The sequence below is a fragment of the Amborella trichopoda genome, chromosome 3 (assembly GCF_054954075.1).
Source record: "Amborella trichopoda isolate Santa Cruz 75 chromosome 3, AtrichopodaSantaCruz75HAP2 v2.0, whole genome shotgun sequence".
NCBI lineage: Eukaryota > Viridiplantae > Streptophyta > Magnoliopsida > Amborellales > Amborellaceae > Amborella > Amborella trichopoda.
Window position 1 is genome coordinate 9762021 of NC_142338.1, and position 23571 is coordinate 9785591.

General features: G+C 36.1%; 1 protein-coding gene and 2 long non-coding RNA genes across 6 annotated transcripts; all 3 read left to right on the forward strand.

Annotated features, from left to right (window-relative positions):
* Nucleotides 1–1562: 1562 nt before the first annotated feature.
* On the forward strand, nucleotides 1563–5763 carry WNK1 (WNK family serine/threonine-protein kinase 1). Of its 2 annotated transcripts, none has more exons than XR_016052990.1 (7): nucleotides 1563–1826; nucleotides 1946–1983; nucleotides 2076–2303; nucleotides 2388–2608; nucleotides 3277–3434; nucleotides 3522–4048; nucleotides 4170–5763. XR_016052990.1 is itself a non-coding variant. In XM_006858853.4 (7 exons), exons 1-7 carry the CDS (start codon nucleotides 1749–1751, stop codon nucleotides 5297–5299), a joined length of 2358 nt encoding a protein of 785 aa, XP_006858915.1. In that variant the 5' UTR covers nucleotides 1563–1748; the 3' UTR covers nucleotides 5300–5763. The 2 variants fall into 2 exon arrangements, 1 of the variants encoding a protein (XP_006858915.1); XM_006858853.4 differs by having other exon boundaries at nucleotides 3544–4048.
* A 411-nt stretch (nucleotides 5764–6174) lies between these two features.
* On the forward strand, nucleotides 6175–12253 carry LOC148782729 (uncharacterized). Its single transcript, XR_016052991.1, has 3 exons — nucleotides 6175–6281; nucleotides 11134–11189; nucleotides 12117–12253. It is a non-coding gene; the product is annotated as an uncharacterized LOC148782729 (long non-coding RNA).
* Nucleotides 12254–15244: 2991 nt separating this feature from the next.
* LOC148782730 (uncharacterized) lies at nucleotides 15245–18274 on the forward strand. Of its 3 annotated transcripts, none has more exons than XR_016052994.1 (3): nucleotides 15245–15381; nucleotides 15909–15964; nucleotides 17671–18274. It is a non-coding gene; the product is annotated as an uncharacterized LOC148782730 (long non-coding RNA). The 3 variants fall into 3 exon arrangements; XR_016052992.1 differs by lacking the exon at nucleotides 17671–18274 and adding an exon at nucleotides 16866–17088; XR_016052993.1 differs by lacking the exons at nucleotides 15245–15381; nucleotides 17671–18274 and adding an exon at nucleotides 16866–17088 and having other exon boundaries at nucleotides 15662–15964.
* Nucleotides 18275–23571: the final 5297 nt, after the last annotated feature.

Consider the following 23571-nt stretch of genomic DNA (forward strand, 5'->3'; position numbering starts at 1 on the left):
GTAGGGGAAGACAAGCCCCTACCCATGTTTTAGAGAGTTAGCTTTTTTTGAAAATGTCAAGTAGTGTCAGCAAGATTGGAACAAATAGATCAGGGAGTTAGCTTTGGATCAGATAGATTAAGAAGTTAGCTTTGGATCATGTAGATTAGGAAGTTAGCATTGTATCAGATAGATTAAGGATGATGCATTTTTGAAGATTTCAAGTTATATTGTAAGTAGGATTGGAGACCAACAACGTGATAACTAGGCATCATTGGAGACGACAACGTGATAACCAGGTGTATGAAGGGGTATTGGAGATCATGAGATAGTAACTAGGTATTAGGATGTGATAACTAAGGTATGAGGGGTATTGAAGGCACAACGTGGTAACTAAGCAGGGGGGGTATTCAGGTGCTATAGCGTTGCACTTTTTTTTTTTTTTTCAGGAGTTTAATGGTATTGCTTACTACTTTTTAGTCAATAGATGTGAAAAAGGAATGGTGATCCCTCTATCACAAGAAGACATGAGGGGGGGGGGGGGGGGGGGGGGGGGGGGTTTTGGAGATCAAAATGTAACAACTAGGTATTAAGGTGCTATAGCGTTGCAAATAGACCAGCGCTAATCAATTACGCCGACGCACTTTTTTTTTTTTTTAGGAGTTTAATGGTATTGCTTACTACTTTTTAGTCGATAGATGTGAAAAAGGAATGGTGATCCCTCTATCACAACAAGACATGACAATTTACATTTTGAAAACGAAGGAAAAGGCAGTAATAATGGAGACGCTAATTGGGCGCGTTGTATAATTGCCAGCTGTTACGGAGGAGGGTCCGATAAAAACCGGAAATAAATAAATAAAAAAAAGGAGGTTTATTAAAAGGAAGGGGTACAAGGCGTACGGTCTCCACTAGAAAAGAAGGCTCGGCGATTGGTTGAATTCAACGATGGAGCCAAATTAAATATTTATTTATAAAACCATGGTTTGGATTATTAAGATTTGAGAGTTTGATACGATCCGGCGTACCGCGATTGGCGATTACGTTCACCATGCAACTATGCTCTAGAGATAGAGATAGAGAGAGAGAGAGAGAGAGAGAGACAATTTTTTCACCCAAATGAGGAGAGAGGTAGTGGATAAAGTGAGTATTTACTGAGGAAGAAGAGGAAATAAATTGGGGGGGAGATACAAGTTATTGGCGTGAGAGACAGAGAGAGAGAGAGAGAGAGAGAGAGAGTTGAGACAACTCAGCGAGTAGATAGTAAAAGACTGCAGTCTACAGACACAAGGAGGCAGTTGCGTTGTAGTTGGCAACTTGTAAGAGAGAGAGAGAGAGAGAGAGAGAGAGAGGTGGGGTTGGTGTGGAGGTCGTGTTTTAGAGAGAGAGAGAGAGAGGAGGAATGGGCCACGCAGAAGTGTGTGTTTTTACAGCGTTCAGTGAGTGAGTCAGTGATGGCGGACCCCCTATTATCACCCTCACCCTTTTTGTCTTGTGGTGGATGCTCCGTATCCATCACAAATATTGTGCTCTCTCTCTCTCTCTCTCTCTATATGAGTTGGAGCTCCTTGTCTTTCATGACCAAACCGAGGAGGAACCCACCACCACCACCATAACCTCTCTCTCTCTCTTCTCGACATATCTGAAACAGGGCTTCTTGTTTCCATCTTTTCTACTCTGGTGCTTGGGTTTTCTTCTCTGAAATTTTTCCCTTTCCGCGCCTTCAGAGAAGTTGCTTGTGTTGTTTTATTTGAGATTTGACTGAAATAATGTTGGGTGCTAAGCCACCCTCTGATACAGAGGTTTCCGAGTTCGTCGAAGTTGATCCATCCGGTAGATATGGCCGGGTATCAAAACATTAATTCACTCTCCCTCTCTTTCTCTCTCTCTCTCTATTAAAGTTCTTCCCTTTCCTTGGTGGTTGTTTCGTTATTGTTTTGAGATTGTTTTTCTTCTTTTGTTGCAGTATAATGAGATTCTTGGTAAGGGGGCATCAAAGACTGTGTAAGATTTTCCTCAAATGGTTCTCTCTCTCGTATCTTTGGCTTGTAAGGGCTGTTAATTTAGTTTTGATGTGGGTCTTGCTATTTTTTCAGGTACAGAGCTTTTGATGAATTCGAAGGGATAGAGGTAGCCTGGAACCAGGTTAAACTCCATAATTTCCTTCAAAGCCCCGATGATCTTGAGAGGCTCTACTGTGAAATCCATCTCTTGAAGACCCTTAAGCACAAGAACATCATGAAGTTCTATACTTCTTGGGTCGACACAGCGAATCGAAACATCAATTTTGTCACTGAAATGTTCACATCTGGCACTCTTAGACAGTAGGTTATTTGCCCTTTCTCTCTCTCTATGTATCTCTCTCTGGAACTGGGTTAGAGTTGAGGTCTCGTTTGGATATGGTTCAGGTATAGGCAGAAGCACAAGCGGGTTAATGTTCGAGCGGTGAAGAACTGGTGTAGGCAGATCTTGAGAGGACTGCTCTATCTCCATAGCCATGAACCACCTGTAATTCACAGAGACCTCAAGTGTGATAACATTTTTGTTAATGGACACCAGGGAGTGGTAAAGATCGGAGACCTGGGCTTGGCTGCCATTCTTCGCAAATCTCATGCTGCTCACTGTGTTGGTAAACCCACTACTCCATGAATCCCCTGTTTAAAACTCATTAGTAGATAGATTAATGACCTCAAAAGTAGTATCCAAGGTCCGGTTTCTCTCAATCTAGATCAAAAACCATTTCTCATTTTTATGACAGTTAAATGCATAGGGTTGTATCAAGATAGAAGCTTCTCCCAAGATCTAAACACAGTCTTAATTCTTCACAGTAAGATGCCAGAGGATTGTAGTATCAGAGAATCAAGAGAGGAGATTCTCTCTAGATCCATATTCAATTTTCTTTTCTTCTCAGTAGCAGAAGATTGTAGCAGCAGAGAACCAAGGCAGCTCTTTCTAGTTCCAATCCCGTTTCGTTTCCTTGCAAAAGAGTTCTAGAGTATTGTAGTATCGGAGACCCAAATCAGGAATTTTTCTCTTGATAGAAAACCTAATGTTCATCTTCTCTCACTAAGATGCTAAAGGATTGTATTAACCGTTGCTTACGATAAGAACTTCTCTCTAGATCAAAACCCAATGTTTTATTTTCCTGCTTGATGCCTGAGTATTGTGAAGAAGAAGACATGGTTATCTAAGTTCATGAATTCTCTCGTATCTCAGATGCTTTTCAAAAAAGTAATTGAGATGTTTATCTCTATTTCTTGTTTCGCAAAAGTTTTAGATGTTTCTTTCCCATCGCAGGCACGCCTGAATTCATGGCGCCAGAGGTGTATGAGGAAGAATATAATCAACTGGTAGACATCTACGCCTTTGGGATGTGCATACTCGAAATGGTCACATTTGAGTACCCATACAGTGAGTGCAATCATCCTGCGCAAATTTACAAGAAAGTCATCTCTGTAAGAGCCCAAAACCCCAATATGATTGAAGCTTTGATACTGGTTTTGAAGCCTTTTTCATTCATCTTAACCACTTACAATAAGCAGGCCTCTGTATTGATCTATTTAGGGCAAAAAACCAGCAGCCCTCTACAAAGTCACAGACCCTGAAGTGAGAGAATTCGTAGAGAAATGCTTGGCCTCTGTGTCCCATAGGCTCTCAGCAAGGGAGCTCCTGAATGATCCATTTCTCCAAATTGATGATCCCTGCGCTGACTTGCGGGTAATTGAGTTTAGGGAGGGAGAGGAGCCAATTGAATCTGTCAGCCCACTCAGGTGGCAACCTTTGCATGAACCTTCAGAACATGGAGGTTCGATCATTGATGCTTCCAATCTCTTCCTAGAACCAGAGAATGCATGGGGTGTCTCGATAACTGATGCTCCCAATCTCTCTCCAGAAAGAGATAATATGTGGGATGGCTCAATCATCGACGCTTCCAGTCTCTTTCTAGAACAGGAGAACACCTGGGGTGACACTGACGATGATATGCTGGAAAACCTTGATATAACAATCAAGGGAAAGAAAACAGCAGATGATGGCATCTTTTTGAGGCTTAGGATTGCAGACAAAGAAGGTCAGATCTTTTGCATAAAACCCATCATGCATAGAGATCCACTCTCTTGTTTTCCATTAATTATTATTAGATTTCAATTTCCTTTATCTAAAACTGATGATTTTGTAAAACATTTTTACAGGGAGGATAAGAAACATTTACTTCCCTTTTGATATAGAGGTCGATACAGCAATTGGGGTTGCTGCAGAGATGGTTGCAGAGCTCGATATAACTGACCAAGATGTGAATAGAATAGCAGAGATGATCGATGGGGAGATATCTTCCCTTTTACCAGACTGGAAAAAACCAGGGCCCTCAAGTTTCGAGGAAGAAAGAGAAAATTATGGCCACGAGTATCATCCAACCCCTAATATTTGCCATAAGTGTGCATCAACTACCACATCCAATGGTTCTCTTTCTAAGTACTTGGTTGATAAAAATCTCCTTATTCGACAATGTTCCATCCATGAATGTGCTTCTACTCATGGTCGATTTGAAGAGATAACGTATCAGGTTGAGGGACCTGAGTATTGTGGGCCCCCTGTCATCTCGAGTGTGTCTGATGGCCTTCACTATGCTGATATATGGGCTCACCACGAAGAGGACCCTGATTTTGAGTCCTCTTCGAGTTCTCAAGGTTCTGAAGAGCCACATTCTGACGAGGAAGTAAACACTAAAATATCGGTTAAAACTAGCAAAAGCATTCATTGTTTGAGCCCCAAAGGAAAGCCAGAGCTCGTTCATCAATCATGTTGCTGCAATGGGTCTTTCGAACATCATCATCATGATCGTCATCATCACCATTCCAGTCTTCATCATTCTCATCACCATCATGATCAACTGCGTTGTCTATCATCAATCCATGAGGTATGGGACAGTGATTACGAGAAGGAAATTAGGCAGGAATTGAGGTGGCTCACTGCTAAGTATAAGACAGAGCTGAGAGAGCTAGTAACTCAACAGCTTGGAGGCTCGAGATCATTGAGAAATTCGCCTGATTCCAGCAAAATAAGAAATGGGGGGGTATCATCTTCAGTTAGTTTACCTTCTCCTAAGAGTGTTCGTAATGGGTCTCCTCCGTTGGGGATGAAGGATGCTTTGAGTAAGAGAGAGGAGGAATGGAAAGGGTGTGAGAGAACCAGGCACTGTGAGGTTACTGATGGGTGCAGCCCTGAGCCTGTTTACACAGCAAGGAGTTTCTATATGGGAGCTCTGCTACCTCATTGTATTCAGAGGTCTCAGTCGCTTCCTGTGGATGCTGTGGACTTTTGAGTAGCTTGGCTGAGCCTGTTTAAAACTCATGCCTGCTTTGTTCATTCCTTTCTCCCTCCATACTCGGTGCCAGTATAAAAAAAACGCTTATTTATGTTGGAATACAGTTTTCATTTGCCTCATTGGGCACGGATATGCAATTGAACTGCCTCCCCTCATGCATAGTTGCACGATTCAGGGAGTTTTGTTAAAGTAGCCAAGATCTCATGAGTCAAATACTAAATGAGGTAGAAAAAGCTCTGCATCTGAGCTCTTCTAGAATCACACGTCCTCTTTCTTGAATTTCTCAGGCTTGTGAAAAACACAACCCTTATCTACCTCGAACTATTGCTTCTAGGAACAAGATCTTGGACGTGTTGTAAAATCCTGTGTTATCTAATGAAGTAAAAGCTTAAGTTTTGTGATGGTGAACCATTTTTCATCAATTTTAATAAGAGATCTATGGTTAGTCTTGATTCGCTTAAGTTTTGTTCAATTTGGTTCTGCAGTAATAGTTCTATCTCGCAAATCTTATTGATGTCGAGTTTCTTATTTTGCTACTATTGTTTTTGAATTCTAATTTAAAGCTCGACAATCCTAAGCTCGATTGGATACCAATCCAAGGAGAGACATGGAATATTTTAATGGTGTTTTGAAACAACTTTGGCACTTTTTTCCTTCAGGTATTTTCCAAGTGAAGGCTAAGTATGGCTAAGAGGATGTTCTAGTCCTACATTGGGGCTTTTTGGGTGGTTTTAGTCTGTGTCTGCGCTTTGATAGACACACTGTTCAAGTGTCCTCCCACATACACCCCAATTTCAGATTAAATTTGGTTATAACCTCTTTTCTATGGAATTTCACCACAATTAACTGAAAACATGTTTCTCTTCTAAAATTTCTCACTTATGTGCTTCACCAGGTCAGTTGTCTCATAGGGGATGGATTATATCTTGATGTTCTCTAGTTGGAGATGTTTAAAATTTTGAAGCAGCGAGATCATCAGGTACCTTGTCCCAGCAAAACTTGGAAGTTTTGAATATTGTGTTCTTATTAATCAATTTTGAGCTAGCTTAGTTTTGAACCTTCTCCTCGTTTTATAGAAAATACGAGCTCCTTACTCAAGTTCGATCTTGCGTTTTCTCTACAATTTACGCATAACTCAGGTGGTTAAGTCTCACACCTCAAGCACTCATGAAAAACATTTTAAGTTTTGGCCTTCAAGGTCCCTAAAGCTGAAATTTAACAGACAAAATCTTTATGTCTACAAGAAAAGATATAGAGCATTATGACTTCATTGAGGATAATGTCTTTAATATAGTAGAATGACAGATCAAGATTACATAGCTGATCATCAAATAATTTGAAAACTGTTTTGATGATCAAAGCACAATGATGGATCAGGATTCATATAGATGGATCAAGATTCATATAGCTTATCATTTAATAGAGATGGATCAAGATTCATATAGCTTATCATTTAATAGCCAAAAAAAGGCTATGATGATTATGAAGTCTTTCTGTCTGCGCATGGGGAAGGAGAGAGTATAAAAAACTGGGAGCAATTTTTTGAGAGAGTGAGAGAGAGAACCAACTTTTCTTAGCTAGTTTTGGTTTACGAAAACTCTTTACAACTTTGATTATTTTGGGGTAGTTGCATTCAATGTTACTTTGTATCCCCTGCCTGTGCTTTGCTACAGGAAACACTTATCTGAACGTGCTCTGCACGACAAAAGTATATACCTTTAAATTCCTTTGAAAGGACCCAGAGAAAGTAGAAAGCCAAAGTCAGGGACCATGCTTTGGAATATAAAGACCAAAGACCCACAAGATTTGAAAATTATCACAAATGCTCCCAATGCTTCACAAGGCGTGACACGACAGTCCTAATCTCTTCTAAAAGACTCTTATTTAGGGGTGGGGCAACCCGGACTGGCCCAAGATTTAGACCCGGTGTGGTGGTACAGATCCAAATGACTTGGACCCAACCTGGGTGGGGTTCTAGTCAAGGTTGACCATACCAAATAATATATAAAATAATTGTTTATTTTTAAAAAATTTCCCAACTTACAGACGGATCCAAATGACTTGGATTCAACAAATCCCCGAGTCAAATCCAATCGAAGTCACTTGGACCGACCCGACCCATTGACAGGCCCACTCTTATCAAGATACATCTTAATGTTCTTTCTTCCTTGATTTTTAACATCAAACTGCATTTTCAACGTTTGTAAAACTCACTCAACATCTTCAAACAATTCCTCTCTCTAGAAAAACTTTCTACGTAAATCCCAAAGGCGACGAACTTATCTCATTCAGGTGGTACCACCCAAAGGCGAAAGAAGAAAGGACTTCTCTTACACCGACCTTTTCTGCACGTGGATGGAAAACTATGCAGCGCTTTATGGGTCGCGGTTAGGGGTGGCAATGGGTCGGGTCTGGTGGGACCCGAACCCAGCCCCAATGGATCCGGTTCCAGGTTTTGGGCTCAGACCCAATCTATCAGGTTAAGATATTGGACTCATACCCATGTCTGTTGGGTCATGAGTCTATCCCATCAGGTCTTGAGTCTGGTCCGGTCCATTGTCACCTGAGCTTTTTTTTTTTCTTTTTCTTTTTTGGCCCTCTCTTTATCATCATATATCCAAATTATTGGCAACAAGGTCACAACTTGCCATTAGATTTCAAACCGTCTTATTTGTCGTTTAATAGCTAAATATGATTATGAATTCTTATTGTATACGATCCTTAATACACTCAAACAAATAGGACTTGAAGTATGTTATCTTCAATAGATTATGAGTACAGGTTGGGCCCAACTGAATCTAAACCCAGACCCAAATTGGCTGGTCCAGATTTTGGACGACCCGACCCACCAGGTCCAAATGTTGGAACTGTACCCGAACTTTTTCGGGTATACCCGGTGAATCCGGGTCCTTTGCCACCCCTAAATACGGTAGCTATAAGGGCATCTCTGGCCATTTGTGTTAGACCGAGGTGTAGATTCACCGTAACCCGCATTATGAACCATGGTTATATGGAGCCTGCCATAAAAGTGTTTGGTGAGTAAGCCGACTCACATTGTTCTTGTGAAGTCTCCCTAGAAAATGTATTCCAAAGATGTATTTCGATTCAAAAGTTTAGAGTTCAATAATCTTACCACGACAATGATATAAATTTTAAAATTTTATTTTTTAAAAAATATAAATGTTATTTTTTTAATAGCTTTTTTCACATCTATGTTAGAGATGAAGGTTAGATAGACAAGGGATCGATGGACTCTGGATTTTGTTTTAAGGGAATATATAATCTCTAATATGGAGATTATGTACATGTAAAAATAAATACAATTTAAAAATACTAAAGAAAATATGTAGGCCATTGATTTTAAGTTTTTTTGAAAGGATCACACATATGCATCCATCTTTATGGTGGATGTTTTCTGCCTCAAGGGACGCAAATGTAGGAATGTCTCTCCCAATGCATAAAACAATGTTCCTTAACTTTATCCTATTGAAGTGAGACACACCTCAAAATCTATCAAAAGAGGTTGATCATCCCAACCTCATGACGCATGGAAATGAAGAGCAAAAGATTTTAAGTCATGAAAATAACGCATCTTGTAATACATTATCTAGACCATTAATTGTCAAAGTTTTTAATGATTTATAAATTTACTAAAATTACATAATTTTTGGAGCTTTAAATTTTTTGAGCACCGAAATTACATCTCTCATAGTTTTGAGGGGCGCCTCGTACAAGGCTACACCTTATACAAACCTCACCCGATAACCCTACTCTAGAATAAAAAGTAAAGCTGCAACCAAAGCCCCTGATGGAAAATGCAATTACAGTGTCAAAACTCGTTGTGATGGCCTAAAAGTCTATTTTTGCCTTTGATTTAGTTTTTAAAATGGTGTAGATCTAGGGGATTTTTGAACACTTCAAAATGGGTGGTTCAGATAAAATATTACAAGATACATTATTTTTATGGAAGCCACTTGTTTTCCTAATCTATAAGGCTAAGATAATCAATTTCAAGATTTTTAAGCGTTAGAAGTGCAATTTCAACAAATTTCAAGTGCAACTTTATATTTTATCGTAAAGCCTAGATCTTATGCTAACCTGTCTTTTGTAATAAGAATAAATATTCTAATAACCACAAAAATGATTGATTTTATGATGATCTCAACATAACTTTCGATTTGATGTTAATACATAACAAAACTTCGATGAGGTGCCTTGAACTAGTGTTTGAAAAATAAGTGATGGTAAACTTGGTTAGTGGGCGATCTAAGTTTTTGCAACCTGACTCAAAATGATACTATCGTAACCTGACTCAAAATGATCGTTATCGTGATCAGAGCCTTTTTCCCATCTAATTGAGGTTGGCTAACCCAACTCAAAATGATTTAAAAAGAAGTTGTCCTACATTCTTAAAAATTTCATTTATTTTTCTCCAAGTTTGTGAAAGAAGTCCACTAATATTATGTACTTTGATGAAATTTCTTAAAACTTAAACATAGTTAGTTCGTAATCTGTCTTAACTACCACACATTCATTCCCCTGTTCAAATGGAGTACATGACCTTACTATCATAGGATTTGTGACTGTCGCTATATAGTTGCACCTATCCTAGAACCTCATACTACTAATTATGATTCGAAAATCCCTTCCAATCTAAGCCATTGAGATAGGAGAAATCACCCATTCATCTAAGGCAACCATCTTCTTGAGCCCTGATTGTGACCTTAAATCCTCTAAAATCAGGTTGATGTAATAGACTGCAAAAAGAGTCTGTATCAAATGCCTCACCAAACTCATTAGCTTTTAACCTATGCACCTGCAATGTCATATACAACTTGAATTATATGCTCCTCGTTGAAGAAGAAATTAAATAATAATAGTAAATAAATCAAATAAAACTCTAATAATTTGATTGAAATAAAAGCATTGAAGTTTAAACATCAAGCTCCTTGCATCTTTTAGTACAAACTAGGAAATACTAGCAAAACAATTCAAAGTTCTAAACTCAAGCCTTATAACAACTACTTTTTATAGACTAACCTCTAATTTAGATGCCCTTAATCCTACTTTTAATGAAAATAGAACACCTCATTGAATTGGACACAAAATGGAACTCGTAACCATAGAGGACCCTAAACCATAATAGAATTCCTAATTGTAAACTATCCTCATCTAAACAAGTCCATTAACCTCATATACAGGCTTGAGTCTAGGCCCTATACTACATTGGAAGAGAGCATCAATGCATACTAATGTAAAAAGAACTTAGGAGGAAAGTCTAAATAATGTTGATTAGAAAATTAAAGACCTGGCCATTAAAATGATGTTGCAATTGCGATTAGAATTCCTAATCGTATATATTTGATCATTATCCTTCCAAGTTTGGCTTCTAATTTTTACCTATAAATTCATAAAATAGTCCAATTTATTGCAGGTTCAAATCCTAAAGTTGAACTACCCACAAAAATGTTGGTACATATTAAGTTAGGTCGTTTGGTGTTGTAACAATCCTAAATTTTTAGAAAAAAAAAAAAAAAAAAAAAAAAGGAGAAGAAAATAAATTTTTAATACATGATGATTCGTTTGAACATGATGGTCCTTAGGGACCATCTCTACTTTTCAAAGCTTTTCGTTTAAAAGCTTTGTTGCTTCTTTGCTCTTGCCACGTCCACTAAAGGACGTGGGCTTTAGTCGTTTAAAGCGTAAGCTAACGCTCACACCTGTAACGTAATAAAAGAATAAAATAATATATTAGTAGAATTTAAATTCAGAGAGATGAGGACTCCTACCTTAGAAAACTTATGAGATTTTTCTCTCTGGTCGAAACACAGTGAACTCCTCTCTCTAGCCGAATTTTTATCGGAAGCTCCTTCTCAAGTATTTGTGGGTAAGTGACATCATCTTCCTGAAAAATAGTCTGTTTTTAATAAAAATGGTGATATTTCTTTCTACTGTAAAATTGTGATATTTCTTTCTACTGTTTTGAATATTTAGACATTGTAAAATTCATGTGCAAATGACTGCTTTATTATTTAAAAATTGACATTTTTGCAATTGATTATAGTATTGTTGTGAAATGTTTATTTGCAAATTAACATCCCATAAATTGTGATAATTCCGTATTCTTGAATTTCTATAAGAGTTTTCCTATACATATTAGATTGGCAATTATGCTAGAATGTCTTTACGAATTGCTACCTTTCTAAATTTGAGCCCAAAATATTTGATTGGTTATTTTTGAAATGTTATTGAAAGTGACTGTTATTAGTGGTGTCAGTGAAACTCATATTAGTGATTTCAGTGATATGTTGAGTACATGATATTTGCTGCTTTCGAATGTTTAAAGAGATTTTGAAATAATTTAAGTATGCAAGTGGACTCATCCGGTTCGCCGGTGAGGTATAAGTGGACCTATCCGGGACGCCGGTAGGGATTAAGTGGACTCATCCGGTACGCCGGTGAGGTATAAGTGGACCTGCAGGGATTAAGTGGACCTATCTGGGACGCCGATAGGGATTAAGTGGACCTATCAAGACGCTGATGGGGTATATAGGTGACCTACTCGGGACGCCAGTAGGGTATTTTGTGAAATCCTTTGAATTATGTATTGACGCGTTAAAGTGTTATGTGCATTTCAATTATTCGGATTATACTTAATTATGCATTTATTGAAAGTGAAACTGTTGATGCATTTCTGTTAATAGATCTCCTTTTGGAAAATATTGATATCTTTCAACCATGATTATTTTTCGGATTATGATGATCACTTACTGAGTAGCCAAACTCAACAAACTATGGTAAACAAATATTTCAGGATAACTGCGGCTTCATTTTGAGTGCTAGTCAAGATCAACCTTGGAAGATACTGTTGTTGTGCTAGCTTTCTTTATTTACTTTGTAAGACCTCGCCACTGTAAATTTGTCCTATCAATAGATGTATATATGTTTTGTCTGTCACATCTCAGGAATAACAGTATTGTAAATTCTTGGGGTGTGACAATTATGGTATCAGAGCAATAGGTTTAAGATTTTTAGAAAATTTAAAAATATTTTTCAATAATCAGGTACACAAATTTAGAGGACTAAATTTCTTTAAGGGGGGAAGAATGTAACAATCCAAAACTTTTGAAAAAAAAAGGAGAAGAAAATAAACTTTTAATACATGATGATTCGTTTGAACATGATGGTCCTTAGGGACCATCTCTACTTTTCAAAGCTTTTCGTTTAAAAGCTTTGTTGCTTCTTTGCTCTTGCCATGTCCACTAAAGGACGTGGGCTTTAGTCGTTTAAAGCGTAAGCTAACGCTCATACCTGTAACGTAATAAAAGAATAAAATAATATATTAGTAGAATTTAAATTCAGAGAGATGAGGACTCCTACCTTAGAAAACTTATGAGATTTTTCTCTCTGGTCGAAACATAGTGAACTCCTCTCTCTAGCCGAATTTTTATCGGAAGCTCCTTCTCAAGTATTTGTGGGTAAGTGACATCATCTTCCTGAAAAATAGTCTGTTTTTAATAAAAATGGTGATATTTCTTTCTACTGTAAAATTGTGATATTTCTTTCTACTGTTTTGAATATTTAGACATTGTAAAATTCATGTGCAAATGACTGCCTTATTATTTAAAAATTGACATTTTTGCAATTGATTATAGTATTGTTGTGAAATGTTTATTTGCAAATTAACATCCCATAAATTGTGATAATTCCGTATTCTTAAATTTCTATAAGAGTTTTCCTATACATGTTAGATTGGCAATTATGCTAGAATGTCTTTATGAATTGCTACCTTTCTAAATTTGAGCCCAAAATATTTGATTGGTTATTTTTGAAATATTATTGAAAGTGACTGTTATTAGTGGTGTCAGTGAAACTCATATTAGTGATCTCAGTGATATGTTGAGTACATGATATTTGCTGCTTTTGAATGTTTAAAGAGATTTTGAAATAATTTAAGTATGCAAGTGGACTCATCCGGTTCGCCGGTGAGGTATAAGTGGACCTATCCGGGACGCCTGTAGGGATTAAGTGGACTCATCCGGTACGCCGGTGAGGTATAAGTGGACCTGCAGGGATTAAGTGGACCTATCTGGGACGCCGATAGGGATTAAGTGGACCTATCAAGACGCTGATGGGGTATATAGGTGACCTACTCGGGACGCCAGTAGGGTATTTTGTGAAATCCTTTGAATTATGCATTGACGCGTTAAAGTGTTATGTGCATTTCAATTATTCGGATTATACTTAATTATGCATTTATTGAAAGTGAAACTGTTGATGCATTTCTGTTAATATATCTCCTTTTGGAAAATATTGATATCTTTCAACCATGATTATTTTTCGGATTATGATGATCACTTACTGAGTAGCCAAACTCAACAAACTATGGTAAACAAATATTTCAGGATAACTGCGGCTTCATTTTGAGTGCTAGTCAAGATCAACCTTGGAAGATACTGTTGTTGTGCTAGCTTTCTTTATTTACTTTGTAAGACCTCGCCACTGTAAATTTGTCCTATCAATAGATGTATATATGTTTTGTCTGTCACATCTCAGGAATAACAGTATTGTAAATTCTTGGGGTGTGACAATTATGGTATCAGAGCAATAGGTTTAAGATTTTTAGAAAATTTAAAAATATTTTTCAATAATCAGGTACACAAATTTAGAGGACTAAATTTCTTTAAGGGGGGAAGAATGTAACAATCCAAAACTTTTGAAAAAAAAAGGAGAAGAAAATAAACTTTTAATACATGATGATTCGTTTGAACATGATGGTCCTTAGGGACCATCTCTACTTTTCAAAGCTTTTCGTTTAAAAGCTTTGTTGCTTCTTTGCTCTTGCCACGTCCACTAAAGGACGTGGGCTTTAGTCGTTTAAAGCGTAAGCTAACGCTCACACCTGTAACGTAATAAAAGAATAAAATAATATATTAGTAGAATTTAAATTCAGAGAGATGAGGACTCCTACCTTAGAAAACTTATGAGATTTTTCTCTCTGGTCGAAACACAGTGAACTCCTCTCTCTAGCCGAATTTTTATCGGCAGCTCCTTCTCAAGTATTTGTGGGTAAGTGATATCATCTTCCTGAAAAATAGTCTGTTTTTAATAAAAATTGTGATATTTCTTTCTACTGTAAAATTGTGATATTTCTTTCTACTGTTTTGAATATTTAGACATTGTAAAATTCATGTGCAAATGACTGCCTTATTATTTAAAAATTGACATTTTTGCAATTGATTATAGTATTGTTGTGAAATGTTTATTTGCAAATTAACATCCCATAAATTGTGATAATTCCGTATTCTTAAATTTCTATAGGAGTTTTCCTATACATATTAGATTGGCAATTATGCTAGAATGTCTTTACGAATTGCTACCTTTCTAAATTTGAGCCCAAAATATTTGATTGGTTATTTTTGAAATGTTATTGAAAGTGACTGTTATTAGTGGTGTCAGTGAAATTCATATTAGTGATTTCAGTGATATGTTGAGTACATGATATTTGCTGCTTTCGAATGTTTAAAAAGATTTTGAAATAATTAAAGTATGCAAGTGGACTCATCCGGTTCGCCGGTGAGGTATAAGTGGACCTATCCGGGACGCCGGTAGGGATTAAGTGGACTCATCCGGTACGCCGGTGAGGTATAAGTGGACCTGCAGGGATTAAGTGGACCTATCAGGGACGCCGATAAGGATTAAGTGGACCTATCAGGACGCTGATGGGGTATATAGGTGACCTACTCGGGACGCCAGTAGGGTATTTTGCGAAATCCTTTGAATTATGCATTGACGCGTTAAAGTGTTATGTGCATTTCATCTATTCGGATTATACTTAATTATGCATTTATTGAAAGTGAAACTGTTGATGAATTTCTTTTAGTAGATCTCCTTTTGAAAAATATTGATATCTTTCAACCATGATTATTTTTAGGATTATGATGATCACTTACTGAGTAGCCAAACTCATCAAACTATGGTAAACAAATATTTCAGGATAACTGCGGCTTCATTTTGAGTGCTAGTCAAGATCAACCTTGGAAGATACTGTTGTTGTGCTAGCTTTCTTTATTTACTTTGTAAGACCTCGCCCTTGTAAATTTGTCCTATCAATAGATGTATATATGTTTTGTCTGTCACATCTCAGGAATAACAGTATTGTAAATTCTTGGGGTGTGACAATTATGGTATCAGAGCAATAGGTTTAAGATTTTTTGGAAATTTAAAAATATTTTTCAATAATCAGGTACACAAATTTAGAGGACTAAATTTCTTTAAGGGGGGAAGAATGTAACAATCCTAAACTTTGGAAAAAAAAAAAGAAGAAGAAAATAAACTTTTAATACATGATGATTCGTTTGAATAGGATGGTCCTTAGGGGCCATCTCTACTTTTCAAAGCTTTTCGTTTAAAAGCTTTGTTGCTTCTTTGCTCTTGCCACGTCCACTAAAGGACGTGGGCTTTAGTCGTTTAAAGCGTAAGCTAACGCTCACACCTGTAACGTAATAAAAGAATAAAATAATATATTAGTAGAATTTAAATTCAGAGAGATGAGGACTCCTACCTTAGAAAACTTATGAGATTTTTCTCTCTGGTCGAAACACAGTGAACTCCTCTCTCTAGCCGAATTTTTATCGGAAGCTCCTTCTCAAGTATTTGTGGGTAAGTGACATCATCTTCCTGAAAAATAGTCTGTTTTTAATAAAAATGGTGATATTTCTTTCTACTGTTTTGAATATTTAGACATTGTAAAATTCATGTGCAAATGACTGCCTTATTATTTAAAAATTGACATTTTTGCAATTGATTATAGTATTGTTGTGAAATGTTTATTTGCAAATTAACATCCCATAAATTGTGATAATTCCGTATTCTTGAATTTCTATAAGAGTTTTCCTATACATATTAGATTGGCAATTATGCTAGAATGTCTTTACGAATTGCTACCTTTCTAAATTTGAGCCCAAAATATTTGATTGGTTATTTTTGAAATGTTATTGAAAGTGACTGTTATTAGTGGTGTCAGTGAAATTCATATTAGTGATTTCAGTGATATGTTGAGTACATGATATTTGCTGCTTTTGAATGTTTAAAGAGATTTTGAAATAATTTAAGTATGCAAGTGGACTTATCCGGTTCGCCGGTGAGGTATAAGTGGACCTATCCGGGACGCCGGTAGGGATTAAGTGGACTCATCCGGTACGCCGGTGAGGTATAAGTGGACCTGCAGGGATTAAGTGGACCTATCAGGGTCGCCGATAAGGATTAAGTGGACCTATCAGGACGCTGATGGGGTATATAGGTGACCTACTCGGGACGCCAGTAGGGTATTTTGTGAAATCCTTTGAATTATGCATTGACGCGTTAAAGTGTTATGTGCATTTCAATTATTCGGATTATACTTAATTATGCATTTATTGAAAGTGAAACTGTTGATGCATTTCTGTTAATAGATCTCCTTTTGGAAAATATTGATATCTTTCAACCATGATTATTTTTAGGATTATGATGATCACTTACTGAGTAGCCAAACTCATCAAACTATGGTAAACAAATATTTCAGGATAACTGCGGCTTCATTTTGAGTGCTAGTCAAGATCAACCTTGGAAGATACTGATGTTGTGCTAGCTTTCTTTATTTACTTTGTAAGACCTCGCCACTGTAAATTTGTCCTATCAATAGATGTATATATGTTTTGTCTGTCACATCTCAGGAATAATAGTATTGTAAATTCTTAGGGTGTGACAGGTGTGATCCTTAAATGAGTGTATTTCTGGTTTGGCAACACGTTCATATCGAAGCTATCTCGCAACTCATTTTTCTAGAACTAATTTTCATTTTTATGATCTTTGACTAAATTTTTATTTCACCGGAGTTTACGGACAAGAACTTGCCTCTGCAAGGGCCTGAGTCTAAGTAACTCGCCAAATCCAAGTGGGATTGGCTGAGTTCTAATCCGGGCTATACATAAAGCATTTTTTATAGAAAAGGTTTATATGAGGTGTCAATCTTACATTGTAGAAGTAAGACCTGCATCAAAAACCCATTGAAAAATGTTGTTCTAATGTTGGAAAGCCCTCCAATTGATTATCTCAACCTCGAGATGTATAGATATGGTAACCAAAAAAAAGAATTTCAAGTCTTAAAAATAGCGTAACTTGTAGCACATTATATGGATCGTCCATTTTTAAGATTTTGAAGTGTTTATAGATCTACTTGATCTGTACTATTTCTAGAGTTTTAAATCTCATAATCAATTAGAGATAATAGATTTTCAAGCTATTCTAAAATTTCAGACAACATCTTTTCTTTCATTGTTTAAGGGTGACACCTTATACAAAGCACACCCTTGTTTTTTTTTGTGTAGAAGAGAAGCTATCACCCAATACTTGCGGTATTTAAGATATAATGGAGCTTTAGTAAGATGATTGAGTTCCCTGTCCCCACAAATTTTCCAGCACTATGCAGAGAGAGAGAGATTCATGGTGGTCAATTTGTAGTGGGATGATACTTCTAGATTTTATTTGGGAATGTTAGGAGAGGAATAGAGATTTTTCTTAAAAAGAAAAAAAGAAAGCAAGTATCTCCCTCTGTTAGTGGGTTTGTTATAAGTCACCAAATTCAGATGTTGACATCTAGTGAAGGTCAAGGACTAAAGACTGCTATTGAGAGTGAAGCACATCCTTTTGATGTGGCCTGTGGTCATGTTTTAATAGCCAGAGGAGGGGCAGCCTACGAACCTAAGCTCCACCAACTTGGCTCGTTGATGGTTACTTACCAGGTCTCACATTTGTGGTTCACTACAAGTGGCCTACAAACTATACTATCAGAGATTCATAATTACTTGGTGGTGGTGCCTAACTCTCATCTTTAGCTTCTTTTGGACTGGTTCTGTTTTAGACCGCGGCTCCTGCCTCATGGAACCACCAGCTAAAAAGGGTGCAACTCTAATTCATCTAGCACGTGTTCAAATAGATGGCCTAGATCAAATTTTGAGATGGCTTTCAAGATGTAGATCTTTTTCTTTTTTTTTTTTTTTTTTTGAGAAAACTGATCTTACGGCCCCGATTGGCATATTTTTTTATACTGAATCATTAAAAATCAGGAATAAGTTGAGGTCGTGGTTGTAGCATCACTAGAGCCTCAGCTTCTAATCTAAGTTTCTATTCTCACTTGTGCATTTAAAAACTATTAACTATTTCATAAAGGGCTAGAGGAGACCCTCACAAACTAAAAACTATTAACTATTTCTAGAAGGGCTAGGGGAGACCCTCGCAAACTAACGTTCGTTGCAAATACCTAACGAAATGAATTGGACATGTTTTCACTTACAAAGTTCGACATGGCATTTCAAGTGGGGGAGCGATTTTTGGGTACATTTTATCTCACAAATTAATTGAAGTTCAAATACATAAATTATCCTTTTGGGAAAGGAATATAAGGATGATCTATCTTAAAATATTTGAATTTTTTTTTCGTTATTTTCTTTCGATTGAGTAAAGAGAACAAGTGATTGCACCTTTTAAAAAGTTTAGATAAAGTTGCAACCTTATACTATAGAAGTACGGTGCACCTCAAAATTTCAATAGAAAATAGTATTATGAAGCTGGAAACCTTCCACTTGATCATCTCGACCTCGAGAAATATTTGAATTTAAAGAAAAAAAAAAATTTTCAAATCCTAAAAATAGTGTATCTTGTAACAAGTAATCTGGACGGTCTGTTTTTAAGATTTTCAAGTGTTTATAGATCTACTCAATTTAAACCATTTAAAAATTTTAAATTTCATTTTAGAGTTTAACATGGATTTCCAAGCTATCAAAAATTTCTCGACAATAGAACTATATCTTGCAGCAACTTTAACGGCGTGCCTTTTTTAATTTAAGGTGGGCACCTTATACAAACCTCATTTAAATCCGAGCTAATCACGATCCTTCACACATGGCAATTTTTGTTGTTCCCTGATTTTCATTATCCTTCTATTAACTCCATTGTCTTGGAGGAAAATCCAATTCATACCTTTTTTTTTTTTTTTTGTTAGATTGATATATTGCCTTTGCACGTATTGCCAACAAAGGATAGATAGATTGTTCCAGAACTACCTCTATTTCTGTTTTCACTTCTCCATTTAGCATTCATGTTGCGTCTAGTACTCTTCTAATGTTTGGTAGAATCATTTTCTTGAAAAATCTCATGATAAAAACATTTATTTCTCAAAATTGCTTTGTGTCTCCTACTTCTCTACTGTTTGGTGCAGTTCAGATGGTAACATGCATCTCCATCTTTATAAAAATCGCACAGAAAATACGTTTGAATCAGAGAATTGGATATTTTCATTGATGTTTTCCTAATCTTTATGATTTTCTATAAATTTCAATAATCTGTACTTGCAATAATGGACTGATAAGTTTTTACAAAAATATAGCATTATAAAAGAACCAAAAGAAAAAATTATGCTGAAGTTATTTTTCCGAAGATAACCATATTCATAAAATTCATGAGGAAGATAGTCATCATGGAAAAGGTTAAGGATAGTGAGATAGGTGTCAGTACAATTGACGATACTATTATGTATTAGATATGTTTAAGTTTACTTTAAGTTTGTTTAATTAACCCATGATGTCCTTTGAATGATTGCTTGATTTGTGATTTATTAATGCTGATCATGATGTTCGTGCAGACTAATATGATATGTTACCAATGTATTAAATGTAGAAAAAACCTGAGCCTCTATTTGTGCTGCTTTAGAATATAAGTCCTTCACCTTCTTACCCAGTTTTCCTTGTCAAATGGTCTTACTTTAAGGAAACTCCCAATCATTATTTCACTCAAGTCACAATAAAATATAATAGGTATTCTCTGTGTACTACTATTACAAATGAATTTGTGGTTTAAGATAAGTGAATTTTTCTATTTACATGCTCATTACTCATGACAAGAAAGCACACTGCAAAGTAAGTGCAACACATGGAAAAGTAGATGTCTTCCACCCATGTAGACAGCACCTCCCCTAGTTGCCTGCAATTTGGAAACACCTCCCCTAGTTGCCCCAAATTTGCATGAAAAACATTTCCTGTCCAAGTAGTGTGTCTAATACATGGAAAAGTAGATGTCTTCCACTCATATATAACATGAGTCCAATACATGGAGAAGTAGATGCCTTCCACTCATGTGAAAAACATCTCCCCTAGTTGCCTCAATTTTGCATGAAAAACACTTCTTGTCCTGAGTATAGAGTGTTTTGTTTCAAAGGAAATGAATATTTGCATACTGCAAATTTGCACGAAAAATATCACTTCCTGACTTGCGGGATTCGAATCATAGACATGAGACTGTTGAGGCATGCATAATAGCCAAAAAGCCAATTAGACCCTGTGTGAATGTAGCTGGGGATATATAATAAATATAAAAAATCGGTACATAGTACTTGGCCTCGCCAATAATAGGCCAAGGCCGAGTAACTCAGCTAAGTCCGAGTCTCTTCAGTCGAGTCCAAAAACAGTATCCATAGCAGAGCTCTAGACCATATTTTTTTTATTTCAAAATGTGCTATTGTCCTTCAGCAATTAAAAAATATAACAAAGAGCTAACCCTTCACAATTATATTGGAGGCAAATCCAGAATCAAACATATTATATGACAAGAGTACCAGGTTAGTTCGGACAACCAATTAATGAAGTACATAAATGGATCAAAGAACAGACTTTTATTCTTTACCAGGCAAGAGAAGATTATTAAAGTGAAATGAATTGAATCCACAATGCAACTAGGCCATGGCATAGGTTGCAGATTCATGAATTATGTAGAGATGAAATCTGGGGGATTCACTTGGGGTTCCAGCCAACTGTCTCCACTTCTTGAAGTTTTTCTGAATCTATTGGATGGAGGGAGGAACGAGGCTTTTGTTGTTATAAGTTTATGCAAAACCAATACTTTAAGCCAATAATATGAATATTATAATTTCAAATTTCACTCCTTTTTTAAAAAAAATTAAATGTATATATCAATCCTGAGGAAATCAACTCGGTCAAGGTACTCGGCCCTTTGCCAAGAGTACTGGACTCACATTTACACCCAAAAACATTGTAAAATTTTAAAAAAAATGTTAAAAACTATAAAAAATAGTTAAAAATTAAGATGCAATAGAGTGAGTTGGAGTACTAAGAAGATTAAAAAATCTATAAAAGATGGATTATTGAAAAACTTGATTTATATCTTGAAAATTGCAATATATATATATATATAGGAAAATTCTTAAAAACGCCTGTGAAATTGAATAATAGTGTTTCGTCCCTCCATGGACATGCTATATCTGTGGCGGTTTTGCCTTAAAAACCGCCACAGATATGCGGGAGCCATGGCGGTTGCCCGTGATTTTTTGCATGAAAAAAAGCCACAACGGACACAGTAGGTCCATTGCGGTCTTTTAATCCACGGCGTCCAAAAAAATCAGACGCCACCGAGCCTATGGGCCAAAACACTATTCATTTTTGCCCATAAGTGTTGCGTACTGGCTTCCATATATATATATATGGGGAGTCACTGTTGTATGCCCATAAGCGAATGGCCCAGATTCATTCTATGGCTGATTTGATGCTCACGGATGTTCAATAGTATTTGAATTTTAAAGTTTTTTATAAAAATCCAAATCACTTGAAATTTTAGGCGTATGTTCTTTCATCTAGGTGCATCTAATAAAAATTTTAAAAATAACTCATGAAAAAAAAATTGACCAAAATACCACTCAAAACATTTCGACGGTATTTTGGTCAATTTATTTCATGTAAAAATTTTATTTGATATTTTTTGTAGATTCTTATATTTTTTAAGGACAAGCGCCAAAAATTCAAGTGATTTAGATGTATAGAAAAAAAATTAAAATTCAAATACTATTGGATATCCGTGATCGTCAGATCGGCCCAGATTTAATCTGGGTCATGGGGTTTACTGTAGCAATACGCACTTGGACGCACAACATTTTTTCCATATATTTGTGTGCATATATATATATATATATATATATATATATATATATATATATATATATATGCGAAAAGATACGATTAGCCCACTAGATCGTATGAATATATGAGTCCAACGTCCCAGATTGAATCTAGGCCGATCTGACAATCACGAATGTCTGGTAGTGTTTGAATTTTAGTTTTTGTTTCTACAAATCTAAATCACTTGAAATTTTAGGCATGTGTTCATAAAAAATAGGTGAATCTTCAAAAAATATCAAAAAAATATTTTACATGAAATAAATTGACAAAAATATCTCCTAAACGTTTTGGGGGATATTTTAGTCCTTTTTTCTAGGAATAATTCGTTTTATATTTTTATTAGATGCGCCTTGATGAGAAGAACACACACCTAAAATTTCAAGTGATTTGGATTTGTAGAAAATAAAATAAAATTTAAGTACTACCGGATATCAGTGATCATCAGATCGGCCCAGATTCAATCTGGGCCGTTGGGCTTATATGTTCATATGAGCTAGTAGGTTAATCCCATCTTTTCCCATATATATATATATATATATATATATATATATATATTAAGTAATGATCCTATCAGACCCTCCCACACCCATATGTGTAGGACCCCAAAGGATCACCATTAAATATAACACAGATCTCTAGAAAAGTTATTACATGGGTGTGGGACTTGACTTTTCTAGAGATCTATGCCAAATTTAATGGTGATCCTTTGGGGTCCTACACACATGGGTATGAGAGGGTCTTATATATATATATATATATATATATATATATATATATATATGGCAGTGATTTCATGCAACTGTTGTATAGTAATATGATGCAACAACCATAAAAACCCATCTTATGGCCATTTGTTCGATCCAAATTTTGAAATATACACTCTTTTCATTCTAATCAACAATTACAAAAAAAAGAAAAGTAGTATGAGAGCACTACAAGTGGTTCAGAGCCCTGGTTTTGGGTTGTCGATATGGCAAGAAAGGTTTAGACTGCGAAGTTCAAAGTGGAGAAATTTGATGGCAAACACTATTTTTCAGCGAGTTTGGCAAAAGATGAAGAATCCATGAAGCTATTCAATGGACGTTGTTATGGTGACCATGTGATTTTAATATCCAGGTGGAGATTGTTGGATTTCGTGCTATCCAAAATCACCCACGTAAGAAAATCGCATATTTTATATGATTGATTGATATATTCCCATAATATGTGAGATTGAGATATTTCGTTATTATATGGATTTGCTATTAACCAATTGGCTATTAACCA

Coding starts and splice junctions, on each gene's coding strand:
- WNK1 (XM_006858853.4), top strand. CDS start 1,749: ATGTTGGGTGCTAAGCCACCCTCTGATACAGAGGTTTCCGAGTTCGTC. Junction 1,984..2,075: donor AAGGGGGCATCAAAGACTGT/GTAAGATTTTCC, acceptor CTATTTTTTCAG/GTACAGAGCTTTTGATGAAT. Junction 4,049..4,169: donor TAGGATTGCAGACAAAGAAG/GTCAGATCTTTT, acceptor ACATTTTTACAG/GGAGGATAAGAAACATTTAC.